The 14,603-nt window shown below is 38.2% G+C and overlaps 1 protein-coding gene across 2 annotated transcripts in view; it reads left to right on the forward strand.

Moving 5' to 3' along the window:
• Positions 1-735: 735 nt before the first annotated feature.
• Dcx (doublecortin) overlaps positions 736-14,603 on the forward strand; it is a 96,569-nt gene continuing 82,701 nt past the window's right edge. Inside the window, exons 1-3 of one of the 2 annotated variants that reach the window (XM_042690071.1) lie at positions 736-754; positions 2,478-2,863; positions 11,429-11,769. In XM_042690071.1, coding sequence (XP_042546005.1) covers positions 2,500-2,863; positions 11,429-11,769 — 705 coding nt within the window. In that variant the 5' untranslated portion in view covers positions 736-754; positions 2,478-2,499. Of the gene's footprint in view, positions 755-1,941; positions 2,146-2,477; positions 2,864-11,428; positions 11,770-14,603 lie in introns of those variants that run through there. The other variant, XM_042690072.1, reaches the window with a different exon arrangement.

Here is a 14,603-nt window from a genome sequence, read left to right on the forward strand (position 1 = left end):
TCCTTCCATGAAAGTCTGTAACTATTTTGTTTTGTCATTTCCTTCCCTCTTAATTTACACTGTTGAGACATTATATCAAAAACAACTAGTGGTGGATGGATGAACTAAAATGACTTAAAACATTTGCAGGTTTGATTTTCCTCTGAATAGGGTAAAAGAAAGCTGGGTGAAGAAAGCTGGGGGTTGTGGTACATGTCTATAATCCCAGTGTTTGGTAGGCTAAAGCAGGAGAAATTGGAGTTTGAGGTCAAAATGGGCTACAAAAAGAGATAGTAGAATCCTGTTTTAACACCACCCCAATCCAAAAGAAGAATTTGAAAGGAAGGAAGCTACAATTTTAAGAAACAAATTTTAGTTGTCTGAGTCTATCTACCAGTCAGATTAGGCTAAGGTTTTGGCTAAGCGAAATTGCCAATTTTCTGAAAGAAAAGCATAACACATAGCTCAGTAAAGCATTCTGGACTTGCCTATGCAATCATTTGCTATCCTTCAATTTCCTGTTGGTTATAAATGAAACCTTTCTAGCTGTTAATGTGGGCTGTGAATTGAGGGAAAAAAGCATGCAATTAATCATAGGAGGTAGGGAGGGTGGTTCACTAAGCCTGAGTTACAGGGAGAAGCTGGACAAGGCACTAGGACCTAGAAGGCATCTATCCACCCTGGCAGGAATTTCTTGCTTGGAGCTCAGACAACAAAGGCATAGAGAGATTGGTTTTCTTTCTCTCAGCATCTCCACCCAACCAGCAGAATACCGGTGAGTGAGGCTTTCCAGTGATTTTCAAGCAGAATGTAACAGATGTCAAATGGGAAAAGCACAAGGCAAAGCTCTCTCTTCCTGCCTGTGTCTCTTTCTGTCTTTCCTCTCTTGCTTTTGTGGTCTTATGCTTTTGGATTTTTCCTCCTAAGCTTCTACCTGGGAATTTCCTTTGAAAAAGTGAGTTTGATAATCTTTTTGTTTTGACTATGATGTTAATTTAGAATAATTCCACCTCTGATTCTAAGGGGAAGCAAAGCATTATTGGCATGTCTGGGGAAAATGCTTGCTACTAGTGTTGAGGAGGTGGGGTCTTCCTGCTGCAGGTTGTCTGACAGAGACAATGCTTGAGCTCAGCATAGGTCATGGTGACATTGGGAAAAAGAAGGGGAGACTGAGATTGACAAAACTACTAGCCACCAGTTCCCCTTTATCTTCGTGTCTCCCTGGTCTGTTGCAAATCTTGATGTGGCAGTGTGTGGCAGCTGAGCCCCGCTTGCTTTGTGAGTCCTTTTTTTATCTCCATCTGTGAGATGAATGCTAATAGTTTGGTTCCTAGGGTGTCACTACCTTGGCTTGCGTTAGGGGCTTTGCTTGTATTTGGTTTCGTATTTCCATTGTTTGGGTTGGAGGGGTAGGGTTCAGCAGAAGGGGAAAAATCAATGCCTGACAGAAGCCCATCATTTGCCCTGGCTAATACACCTGAGCAGTAGACAAGTTTGGTGTGAATTATCTGTGGTGAAGACAAAAGTGCTCTTTTGGTTAGGGTAGAAACTCAGAACAATGAAAGGTGTACTTGTTTCTAAAAGTCCCATATGCTATTCAGGAGCTCATTTGGGAATTTTTGCACGCTTAGATTATTCCATTAAGAGGTGTTATTGCATGCATTGGGAGGGGATGAAGCACCTGGGGATAAAGGATTTGGAGACCAAATGGTACTAAGAGGAAAGCAGCGCTAAAAACGTGTTAAATCACTGCTTGTTTTCTAATGCTGGTTTTCAGCTTCTTTGCTATTGTTGGATAGCTGCACAGGCTTGGAAGGGAGAGGGTTTGATGAATAGCACAAAGACATTGGCTATTCCCTGGAGGCTGTCCCTTTAAAAGAGAATCCTAGTTTATTCTGGGGGAGGGGACACACACACAGAGTAGGGAGAGAAGGTTTGGAATAAAATGAAAACACCCCTCTTCCTACTCATTGTACTGAGATGCAAATACTGCTTCCTATACTGGAGATCCTAACCTTGGCTAGCTCCTTCTGTTCTCTTCAAGGGGAATTGTTGTCAGGCTATGGATTCATTTACAACTGTTACTCATGTGAGCATGTGTGAGGAAACAGATGCCAGTTTTAATGTATTTAGCCCGAAGTTACAATTTGGTAGGAGCCAGTGTCAGTAAGTTCCAGGATTTTAAGCTGTTTCAAAATCCACCCCGCCCCCCTTCTCTGTTTGGAGCCATGCCAAAAGTGCCTCCCTTTCTATCTCTTACTCCCAACCCCTCTGTTCCTCCCCTCCTCAGCCCCTCCTCATTCTCTATTAAGATCAATATTCCTGTGGGTCAGGGGCAAGCAGCAGATGGGTCCCAGGCTTTCTCCGCCCCCCCCTCACCAATTCTTTTCACAGGCAGCAGATTGCAGATCTGGATCTGACTAATATTTGAATTCTTCTCCCCTTCATCCCTTTTTTCTTTGCCACTCCTTACCCTTACCCCTCTTTCCGACACTCAGGTTTCTGAGGTACCACAAAAATATGGAACTTGACTTCGGACACTTTGACGAAAGAGATAAGACATCCAGGAACATGCGAGGCACACGAATGAATGGCCTGCCTAGCCCGACCCACAGTGCCCACTGTAGCTTCTATCGAACCAGAACCTTGCAGGCTTTAAGTAATGAGAAAAAAGCAAAGAAGGTACGTTTCTATCGCAATGGAGACCGCTACTTCAAAGGCATTGTGTATGCTGTGTCTTCTGACCGTTTCCGCAGCTTCGACGCTTTGCTGGCAGACCTGACTCGCTCTTTGTCCGACAATATCAACCTGCCTCAAGGGGTGCGCTATATTTACACCATTGACGGATCCAGGAAAATCGGCAGCATGGATGAACTAGAAGAAGGTAATTCAAATACTGGGTGGTGGCCCTTAGTGTTTATGGGCTTCAGTTGTGGTAATGATAATTCATTATGCTTATCTGCCATGATATACAAAGGGAAATTTGAATTGCAGATCTAAATTCTAGTTCTTGTTCATAATTAATCACTATCAAGGCAGACCAAGATATTTTAGAGGCGTAGCAAGGAAGGATGTTTTGTTGGGTTAATAGAGACAAATGTACTAACATTTCTTTTGAACTGCTGAGAAATTATTTGTGAATTACAACTTATTGCAAATATGCACTTTAAAAGCAGGACTTCCCGGACATATTCACAGAGGATTATACTTTTAGGTAAGTGGTCACTGCTCAGCTGTTGCTTATAAAAAAGCCACTTCAGGGTGTGTCTGAGAGGGTGAGATCATTGGGAGAAATACCAGTGAAAGCTGTAGGTATGCCTGGTATTTTAATAAACTCTGACTCATTATACCTAAATGTTTTTAACTCCCCTACAGATTTTCATACTACAACTGAATTTTACTATTAAATTGCCCCAAATCCTGACAACCTGGATACCTGATAAGTGGGAAATTTTTGGTTCTTACCTAAATTTACTCAACTATAAAATCTCCTTTATGGACATGCAGAATATAGATCTTGGGTCAAGTTACTCATATTCTATATTGTCAAATATTATGGAAGATATTCCCCTATTCCTACTTTTAAATTGGTGGGCGCAGCATAGTATCAGTTTCACTAGGTCCAGTGCTTTATAGGACAGCCTTCCTCCTTCCTTTCTTCTACCCTCCCTCCATTCCTTGAATAAAGGTGTGTCAAGAGCAGCAGATCACTAGGGAAACCAAATTATAAAATGTCAAAAAAAAAGAGAACCAGCACATTGAATGACTAGGAGGTACAAGCCATCCTGCATTTTTATTGCTTCTAGAATTGCTGTGTTCCTAGACAAAGGAGCATGAGGGCTTACCTTGTACAAGACCCTGTTTCTCTCCTGTAGCTCCTGTTTCCCAAGTAGTCAGACTGGAGCTAATAACTTAGAAAAGATAGTGTTCATATGGCTGTTGTTCCTGAGTCTGGGGGTCCAACTCTTAGAGATTTTTACATAGAGGACCTTGAAAAGCAATACTGAGAAGGCTTCATTATTTCATCATGTACAGAATGGAAAGGCAGAGGTTAATCTTTTCCTTTTCCTGACCATCAAAGGATTGATCATTTTAATGTATATCTTCAAATAAAAGCAAGGAAGGGCTTGAAGCTATGTTAAGGGAGCTGTCCAACAGAGTAATTGATAGGATGTATGTCTTTGTTGCTGTAAGATGCATAGCTGAGTCAAATTTGAGGGATTTCTCTATAATGCCATTCACAAACATATATGTCTTTATGTCTCCTGTGAACTGTCTTAATAGATATGAAACATAATTCTAAACCAAGTGACATTGTATTCAGAACAAAGACTATTCTTATATTGGTATAAGAAAGGTATGATTTTGTTTTATATATATATATTTTTTTTCTATCTAAATATCTGTGTGTGTTTGTGTGTGTGTGTGTGTGTGTGTGTGTGTGTGTGTGTATAGCAAATGATAATGACAAAATCAATATAGGTAGAAATAAATGCAATTTTTAAAAGATTGAAGCTTTCTTTTTCACTTTAGTCCTTCTATATTAGACCCCTCACACCAACCAATCCTGGGTACAGTACTTTCTGCTGATTCCCACTCAGTATAGAATGTAAATAGGGATCACCTGTATTTATGCAATGTAATCTACAAATGCAAGACACAGTGGATGAATGCTAATGCTTTCCCAGTCCTGAGCACTATTATGTCAAAGAAATTCAGGGGTATCTCTGGAATGGTATTACTAAATATGGTCAGTTTTCACACTGCCACAGAGCTAAGTAGGAAATGACATTGGGATGAAGAGGATAAAGAAATTTGGTCTTTCTAAACCTATTTTGTTCTTTACTCATCTAGTAAAAGCAGGCCTGAATTCTATTAATTGTGTTTGATTGTGCAAGTGTTTGATGGAAAGATCCAAAATGCGTATACCTTGCATCCTATTATGCTTCAAATTGAAAATACTTGGAAATGATAATACTGGGTAAAGAATTAAACCAGATGTAGGTTGCTCATGCCTTGTAATCCTAGCTACTCTGAGGATGGTGGTTCAAAGCCAGCCCAGGCAGAAAAGTTTATGAGGCTTTTATCTCCAATTAATGAGCAAAAAGAGCTGGAAGTAGAGCTCTTGCTAAAGTAGCAGAGCACTAGTTTGATAAAAAATAGCTCAGAGACAGCACATAGGCCTGAGTTCAAGCCCCAGGACTGACACAGGAAAAAAAAATCAGGAGGGTTGCATTCTAGTCTTTGAGTCCACTGATTATAATGGAAAAGGTACTCTTTGGAATTAATTTTGTATCAGTGTGAAGATCTGCTAGCTGTCAGCATGTTGAAACTAGGGAGGAACCATTAGAAGCTCTCTGTTTTCCAATCTGTAAAATGGGAATAATTACTTTAATAAATAAGACAATGGATAGAAAATGCTTAACTGCTTAACTTTTATCCTGGTACACAGTAGCACTGTCAATGGTAGTTATCATTTGAATAACTCTAGTTTATAGCAATTTAGCTAAATGATCATGTGTTTGTCCTTATCAATGTGACTAATGTGACTAAACCAATTGTTTTAGCCCATTGTGATAGCAAATACTTGTATTCCCAAGCATCTGAGAGCCTATGATGAGTTTGGGAGTTCTTGGATAGGCTGGCCTACATGGTATCCCTAAACAAGAACATGAGCAACTACAACGGAAATGGAACAAAATGCCTCTTGTTTTTCTGTGTGTGTGTGTGTGTGTGTGTGTGTGTGTGTGCGCGCGCGCACGCACGCTTATGCACTTCACAACAATCTGGGGCTTAAACTTAGGGCCTGAGAGCTGTCACTGAGCTTCTTTTGCTCAAGGCTAGCACTCCAACACTTGAGCAACAGCTCTATGTCCAGCTTTTTTGGTGCTTAATTGGACATGAGTCTCATGGGCTTTCCTGCCCAAGCTGGCTTTGAACCATGATCCTCAGATTTCAGCCTCCAGAATAGCTAGGATTACAGGTGTGAGCCCCCAGCATCTGGCATCTCTGGGTTCTTTTTTAAAGAAAAGAACAAGCTTATTAAGCCATAATTTGCATACCATAACATTTACTCATGTAAGTTATGATTCAACAATGTAAATCAAAATTAGTACAACTAACGGTCACTATAAACGAATTTTAAGCTACTTTTTTTGTGCTGGTCCTGGAACTTGAACTTGGGGCATAGGTGCTATCTCTTAATCTTTTGCTTTTGCTAAAGGTAAGCACTCTACCACTTGAGCTATAGCTTCACTTCCTAATTTTTGACCCTTTTAAAGCATTTTTTTCTTTTTACTATCTTTAAGTAGTTGCACAAAGCAGTTGTCATTTAACAAAGTAGTTTATGAAAACAATATATGTCCTAAATGAAACCCTCTATCATTAGCTATCTTTGTCCATTACCTTCAAGTTTTTTATTCCTAGAAAACGAATTCTCAACTTGGTCTCTGTAATTTGCATGCTTTAGGCATTTCATATAAATTAAATAATAAAATGTGTGGTCTTTTGTGCTGCTTTCCCTCAGAATGTCTTCAAAGTTTATCTGTGTTGTACCATGTATCAGCATTTTGTTCCATTGTATATTATAGAGCCCATTTGGTATAGCTCTTATGAGATAACCCAAATGAGAGACTAGTAACACCAATCTTCTCTATCCATTAAGGTAGTTGTGAGGATAAAATTAGATATGGTATGGAAACACAGTAAAACTAATAGCTATAAGGAGCAATTATTGTTAATGATGTGAAAATACTAAAATAATAATAATAATAATAAGGCTAGTGATAACTTGTAACTGCCAGTGGTTCCTAAACTTGCCTTCTAAAAATCTTTCAAAGCTTTACAAAAGATAGATTCTGTACCATATCTCAAACCAATTGGATCCCAATCCCCAGGGCTAGGTTCCTAGAATTTGTTTTGACAAATATATTCTTATGAGATCATAAGCTTAGAAAGTGTTCAATTAGGTGATCATGACTATCTTCTGTAGCTAGCAACAGTGTTACTAATCATTACTATTCCTAGGAATGCAGAAATCCTTGTTTTTTTATGCTTTGTAGATCTTAAAGAAATAATGGAGGGTATAACATACTATGTTTCCAAAAAGACAGATTATTGAATTATTAGCCTTAAATGAAATGGAATAAAAAGCAACTAATAATCACTCTGACCTCTGGACAACTGTCTGATTACAAAACCTGAAAATATCAAGGGGAGCATTTTGAACCAAAGGCAGGTTTTTGAATAGAGCTTTGCCATAGCTTCTTGAGTACATGGAGGATCGTAGCAAAGCCACAAAGGAAGTGGATCCCATTAACTGCATTCCCAGGCAAGTCAGTGATGAAATCCATTGGTGGTGTTTCCTTTTGTTTTGTCTTTCCTTTGTCTTTCGTTGTAGAATCTTTCTCCTTCCTCTTATATCACATTCCATGGTTCCCACCTCTTTGTATACATATAGCTAGATCAAATTGAGGGGTGCACTTATGACTTGTCTTTTATCTAAATGCTAATTGTGACAAGTTTGAATATTATTATGCAGGCCATAGGATGGAATATTTACAACTGGGACAGTCTTGGAAAATCTGAATTGTAGAGTGTCACTCAATCTGATGCACTTCCTTTACCAGAGCTCACTTGTTCCTGTGAAATAAAACTTCTTTTTCACTACTTTATTCTCAAGTTACTAAAGCAATCATTTCCAAAAAGCAGGATTTTAAGATATCTGGAAGGGGGATGCATTTTTATTGGGTATGATCATTTACCCCTCTGTACGGTATTTTCACAATAAAAATTTTAAAGAAAATTTAGGGCTTTAAAGTAAAAATCCAGTGAAGTATCACTTAATATTTTTCTTCATGTTTTAGAAAGAGCTCTCAGAAAAGGGGAAAGCCCAGGTAAAATGCTTTTGCATTGAGGAGATAAAAATACATTTATCTAATACTTTGGAAAATGGAGCCTGTCTAAAAGTGAAGGGAAGAAGACATTCAATCATTTGGAACTTATGGTCCCTTCTAGTTCTGCCATTTGGGCTATATTTCTATAACTACATTTCTTTAACCTCTCACCAGAAAGGAGGTTGTCAATTCCAACAAATGGAAGCTTTGCTGGGATTTGAAACCAGTTTTCCTTCTAGGTTTCTGTGGGTAGGAAATAACCTGTGGAACCTGTGGCAGGATTGGAGCAGAACAGTGTAAAGGTGCAACCTATATCACTCAGCTCTGGGTAACAGGCAGTAGATATTCATTGCAAACCTTTACAAGAGCAGAACAAAGAAGCATATTTGATATTTTTGCAATAGACATGAAGAATCCTTATGAGTACCCATTTCACATTTAATTACTGTAACAGCTTTATTTTCTGTTTGCTATGGAAAAGAGAAGAAAATTCCTTCTTATTGACCTTTAGGTCTAGAAGTAACCTAGTGAAATATCTTCAATTTGTAGCTGAAAAAACTGAGGCTCCAAGTAATTTGCTTGAGATCACACAGCAACTCAGTGCCTAGTTGGTCTATGTATCAAGATCAGTCTGCCTCCCTAGTCATTCAGTGGGCAGCAGCAATAGTTTTGCTGAGTGTAATTTGCAGCACTTGGAGGGATCCTTTCAGGAAACAGAATCTCATCTTTGAGGTCGGGGACCCCTCCCCGCTACAGTGCTCTTGCTCATGTTACATAGTGATCACTCTTCAGCTACCTCATGGCTTATCTTATTGCTTTCTCTCTCTTTCTTTCAATTTTAACTTTTCATTCCCCCTTCTTTCAGTGTTTACTTCCTCTGTTCCCTCTTTGCATTTTGCTTCTTGTTCCCTTTTCTATTCTTTCATATGAGGGGCTTAGTAATAACTATGAGAATTTATGAAATACTCATCTCTAGATTGACAATTTCTATACATCAACTGATCTGTGCTTTCCTACAGTTCTATAAGGTACATATTATTTGCACCTACCCTTTGCAGAAAAAAAAAGTACAGGCAAAGAAATTTTGGTCACTTGCCCAGGAGCACACAACTAGAAAAAAAACGTGCCATTCTGAATGACATCATATCAGCTGTTCTTTTTCCATTACTTGCTATTCAGGCCAAAAGGAGAGACTAGAGTGAGTGAAATGTACTCTCCGTAGGTGCTCAACATAGATTTGGCTGAAGGCTAGCCCTCTGGAAAGCTCTTGGGTGCCATATGATACTATAGTTGTTTGTCATCATGCTCATTTTAATCTGGGGGCAATTAATCATACTCATAGTTCAGAGGCTTAAGAGGTTTAAGAGAGAGGAGCAAAAAAAAGTCCAGGCTTCTAATAGGGCCACACAGCTGACTCTCCAGAAGAGACTGTGGATGAGAGAAATCATAAATATATAGCCTTGCACATTTCCACACCACCAGTTGTCTGACATCGTTTAAATTGTATGACAAGTTATGGAAAATATCTGACTCAGAGGCAGTGGCCTCTTGGAAGGTACCCATGCACCTGGTGAAGTACTAAGACAAGAGGACCTGTCCAAGGGGGAGGATAGTGACTATGAAAGTATGAGTGTCTTTACCATTTTCCCCCTTGTGTATACCAGTCCTGGGTCTTGAACTTAGGACCTGGGAACTGTTCCTGAGCTCATTTTTTCCCTCAAGGCTAGCACTCTACTACTTAAGCCACAGTTATACTTCTGGCTTTTGGTGAATAATTGGAGATGAGTCTTATGGACTTTCCACCCAGGCTGACTTTGAACATGGAATAGCAATCTTTGGATCTCGGCCTGAGTAGCTAGCATTACTGATGTGAACCACCATTAACCCAGATTCCTTTGTACCTTTGAGTTGTGAATTAAATACTTATCTTCTGATCATGTGTATTAGGTTGGTTAGCCAGTCAGGAAGCCAGAGCAATTAGGGTTTATCTTGACTGGTGTCTTTGACTTTCCTGTTCTGGATATGCTTACATGTGCCATTTGGGAGAAAATGCTTCTGCTGACCTATAAGCCATCCCATAGTTTCTGCTGTTCTGATAGAACACTAGTGAGGCTGAGGGCAGCTTTGGATGCTATTTATCCTCCTCTCAGTGTCCTAAAAGATGCCCTAGAGATTGTGACAATATTCTCAGAGTATTGAGAAATTTATTAATTAACAAAAGCATTTGGTGCTACAGCAAAACAATAAATATTTACAAAGGGAATGAATTATTAACCTGAGGTTTCTGAATGTCTCTGTGTGGTTATCCTGCTGAGACCAAAGGGAGGAGAAGAGCCATCAGACTATAATTGCATTTCATGCTTTCTAGGGTTTATTTATTTATTTAGGGTTATTACTGCTTGACTTGAGCCTGATTAAATCACTGCATGTGCAGCTCAACCTCTGGATGAACTTCTGTATACCTTCAGGCTTATATGCTTCATTCAACTTATTCACCCTTTTTCAGTATTCTAGCCCTCAAGCTAAGCTACTTTTCCTATTTTCTTCAGCCTTTATCCTAGCTGTCTATTCCCTCCTCTTGCCTCCAACACTTACATGTCTTCCACTGTATTAGTCATTTCCTCTAGCCCAAGATAAATGTAAAACTTAAATTATGTACCTACAATTCACAAGTCAGGGCTAAGTAATATACTCTCATATCTCTACCTCACTACTTGTGGTAGCCAAAGGAAGGCATCCATGAAGATGGCTCCAAATGCGCAGCATTGGAGAGGATGGAAAGATAGAAAGTGATGGAAGCATATTTTTCAAGGAAGAGTTAGACTTGTGAACACAAGGAATGTTGTATGTGTTTCTCTCTCTCTCTCTCTCTCTCTCTCTCTCTCTCTCTCTGTATGCATCTGTACAGATACTTTTTCCCCACTCTGAACATTTGAGTATATAATAAGCTATAGAAATATTTCAACATTGAACATATACACACTTCATATTTCAGTGTTCCTCCACTTAGCCCAGTAATTAGTGAAAAGTGTGGTCTGGCTTTTAACCAAATACATATTTTATACATGATATACAATGTTACTTGGTTCACTTTAATTGGAATAATAATGTGTTAACTTTGAAAATTCTCCTCAGTTCATAGTATAACAAAGAGATGGATCCATAAAATTAACACAGGAACACGTTTAAAAATAAACACTTGTTTAAAAAATGCTCCAGGAATTCCCTGGAAGTTAGCAAAGTTTATTCTAGAAACTAATATAAAATTTAAATTCTAATAAAATAATACTAAGGATGAGACCTCACTTTAGATTAAGCTTGATTGTTCATTATCCTTAGGACTATTAAATTTTCAGGGTTCCTCAATTAGGTAGGCTATTAAGATTAAAGAATGTTGGCTGGTTATCTTTGGATTTGAATGAGCTAGTTGTCAAGGAGCACATTTAGGATTCATACCTAAGGTTGGTATTAGTTTTTACTCCATTGTCAGCATAACTTTGATTGGAGTTTATATCCATTGAACTAATCACCTAACCACTTATTTCTTCCCTTAGGGGAAAGCTATGTCTGTTCCTCCGACAACTTCTTTAAAAAGGTGGAGTACACCAAGAATGTCAATCCCAACTGGTCTGTTAATGTAAAGACATCAGCCAACATGAAAGCTCCCCAATCCCTGGCCAGCAGCAATAGTGCTCAGGCTAGAGAGAACAAGGACTTTGTGCGCCCTAAACTGGTGACCATCATCCGCAGTGGGGTGAAACCCCGAAAAGCTGTGCGTGTGCTGCTGAACAAGAAGACTGCACATTCTTTCGAACAAGTTCTCACCGATATTACTGAAGCCATTAAACTGGAGACTGGAGTCGTCAAGAAACTCTACACTCTGGATGGTAAACAGGTAAGTAACTTTTCAATGTGTTATTTTCATTTTTATAAAGTTTTTTTAAACTTATAAACTCATGGTTGAGGGAAGGATTCTTCACCTCATGTCATCATCTCTCACTGATAAAGTATTGTCTCATTTGAAGGAAAGTAGTTTTGGTGGCAAAAATTGAGGCAAGAATCTGAGGTTTTAAAATTAATTTGCTTCTGATTTATCAAATAAAATCATTAGGTAGTCTCAGCTTTCTTATCTACTAAGGAAAAAATGTCTTAAAAACTAGATCCTGTGAATTCATTTTTACGAGTATGAATTTAGCTATTGTATAATATAGCATTGAATATCCAAAACATATGACTGATGATGTGATTTTCCTACTCGTTTTCTTAGCTAACGGATTAGTATTCTGTCTACCTTCTATGAAAAGAAATTCACATGAACTTCAGATTCTCTGAAAGGAGTCACACTGATTCCTTTGGTTTATCTTTGCCTTATGCTACACTCTATTTTTCTCTCCATACCCTACTTTTCTCTCAATTTTCCATGAGACATAACCATTATAATTTGGTTCCACTGATGATTTATGTGAAAAAGGGACTATTTGAGGATTCCAAAATTAGCCCAAGATAAATGTGCTATCTGTTCCCTTCCAAATCAGGTTCTTCATTGCTTATACTACTAAAGTGCCACCTATATTCGTATCTAGGAAAGAATGCATCCAGGCATCTCCATCTGACAGATGCACCATTCTCTTGAGCACAGGGATCTGAAAATATATGTCAAGAAATGTTCCAAGAAATTTGGAACAGGGGCTCTGGGTCTAGTGGCTCTAAAGAGAATCTTGATCCATCATCTAAAAGACATGTGTGGATTATTCTTAGTCGATAAGTACCTCTTAAAATGCCTATGGTGTCAGTACAACTATAAATATTCTATGTATTCTAAAAAAGCAAATTCACCATACATCAAAATTAGTAATGAGTGTTCTAATGCAGAACAGTGCTTCCTCCCATAATTTCTGATATGTATGCTCTAGGATTTTAGGTTTCAGGAACCTCTCACTTATATATTTTTCCTTTGTAATTTAAATAAATTTGTGGCTTCTATCTACTCAACATTGTGTGATCTGAGAGATAGCTACAGGCTTGGTTTTTATCTGATTTGTGTTTCTTATGCCAGAACACTGGATTTGCTTATAAGATGAGAAAAGTTCCATCTTTCAAGCATTCTGTAAGAATATGCCTCTTCTGAACTGTCTGTGTATCTGTAACATTAGCTGCTTAGAAACAGGGCTAATTATTCCCACCTTCTCTGGGAGGAATATAACCAAGGAATTTTAGAAACATAGGACTCCAGAATAGAAACTCTGATGTCTTAATCTTCTATATAATAATCTTTTCATAAGACAACCTAGTCTACTGTTCAACAGCTGCAATGTAAAGCAGGTATGTTTTCTACTACCACTTCATAAGGTAAGCAAGTCTACTGCTCAACTGATGTGCTATAAAACAGGTATGTTCTCTACAACCATTTCTTAAGATAACCTAGTCTTCTGTTCAACAGCTGCACTTTTTAAACACTATATTTTGGCCAAAGTTTGCTCTCCTATGTCTTTTGCCTCTTGAAGTAATAAAGGAAAAAGATAAATCAAAGATAAAGACTGGGAATCAAAAGACCTGGTTTTCAGTATTTTTTCCCCATTTTTATTAGCACGGGTTTCACTGTGATGTTTCCCTATATGCATACTATGTATCTTATCAATCCAAACCCTTCTTTCAGCCTTTATCACCCCTTCTTCATTCTTGTGACAATTTCAACAAGTATTACTGTTCTTTTATAAATATGTGTAAAATGCTTCTATTGTATTCATGCTTCATATTGTCTCTTTGGTCTTCACCCCTCCTGCTGGTACTCACTTCCAGATAGAACCTGTTTTACATTCTTGGCCTTCATTCTTTAGAGCTAGATTCTGCATATGAGAGAGAATATGTGAATTTTCATTTTCTTAGTCTGGTTTATTTTACTTGACATAGTGATTTCCAGTTCCACCCATGTTCTTGCAAACAACATAGATTCATTCTCCTTTGGTTGAATACTCCACTCAATATATATACACCATATTTTATCTATCTATTCATTTGTTAATGGGCACCTAGGTTGATTCTATGTATTGGCTGTTGTGAATAGTGCTTCTATAAACCTAAGTGTACAGGTATCTCAACTGTATGTTGACTTACATGGCCTTGGATATATCTCCCAGAGTGAAATAGCAGGAACACATAGTAGTTCTAGCTTTAATTTTTGATGATGTTGTTGTTGGTCATAGAGCTTGAACTCTGGGCCTGGGCGCTGTCCCTGAGCTCTTCAACTTGAGCCACAGCGCCACTTCCGGTTTTCTGAGTGGTTTATTGGAGATAAGAGTCTCATGGCCTTTCCTGCCCAGGCTGGTTTGAACCTTGATCCTTAGATCTCAGCCTCCTGAGTAGCTTGAGCCTATAAAGGACCTCCATACTAAATTTCACAGTGGTCCAATTAATTTACATTCCCAGTGGGAATGTACATCTTCGCCACCATTTGTTGTTTTCTTGATGATGGCCATTCTGACTGGGGCAAGATGTAATCTCAGTGTAGCTTTGATTTGCATCTCATTATAGCTCAGGATGTTGAACATATAATCATATATTTATTAGCCATTTGTGCTTCCCCTTTTGAAAACAATATTCATTTCTCTATTTATTGTGGATTTTTATTTTTCTGGTGTTTAATTTCCAATGTTTTTTAAAAAATATATTCAGAATATTACTTTAATGTATAACTGACAAATATTTTCTTCAATAGGTTTTCTTTTGAAT

Source organism: Dipodomys spectabilis, unplaced genomic scaffold (assembly GCF_019054845.1).
Source record: "Dipodomys spectabilis isolate Male_0828 unplaced genomic scaffold, ASM1905484v1 ptg000132l, whole genome shotgun sequence".
NCBI lineage: Eukaryota > Metazoa > Chordata > Mammalia > Rodentia > Heteromyidae > Dipodomys > Dipodomys spectabilis.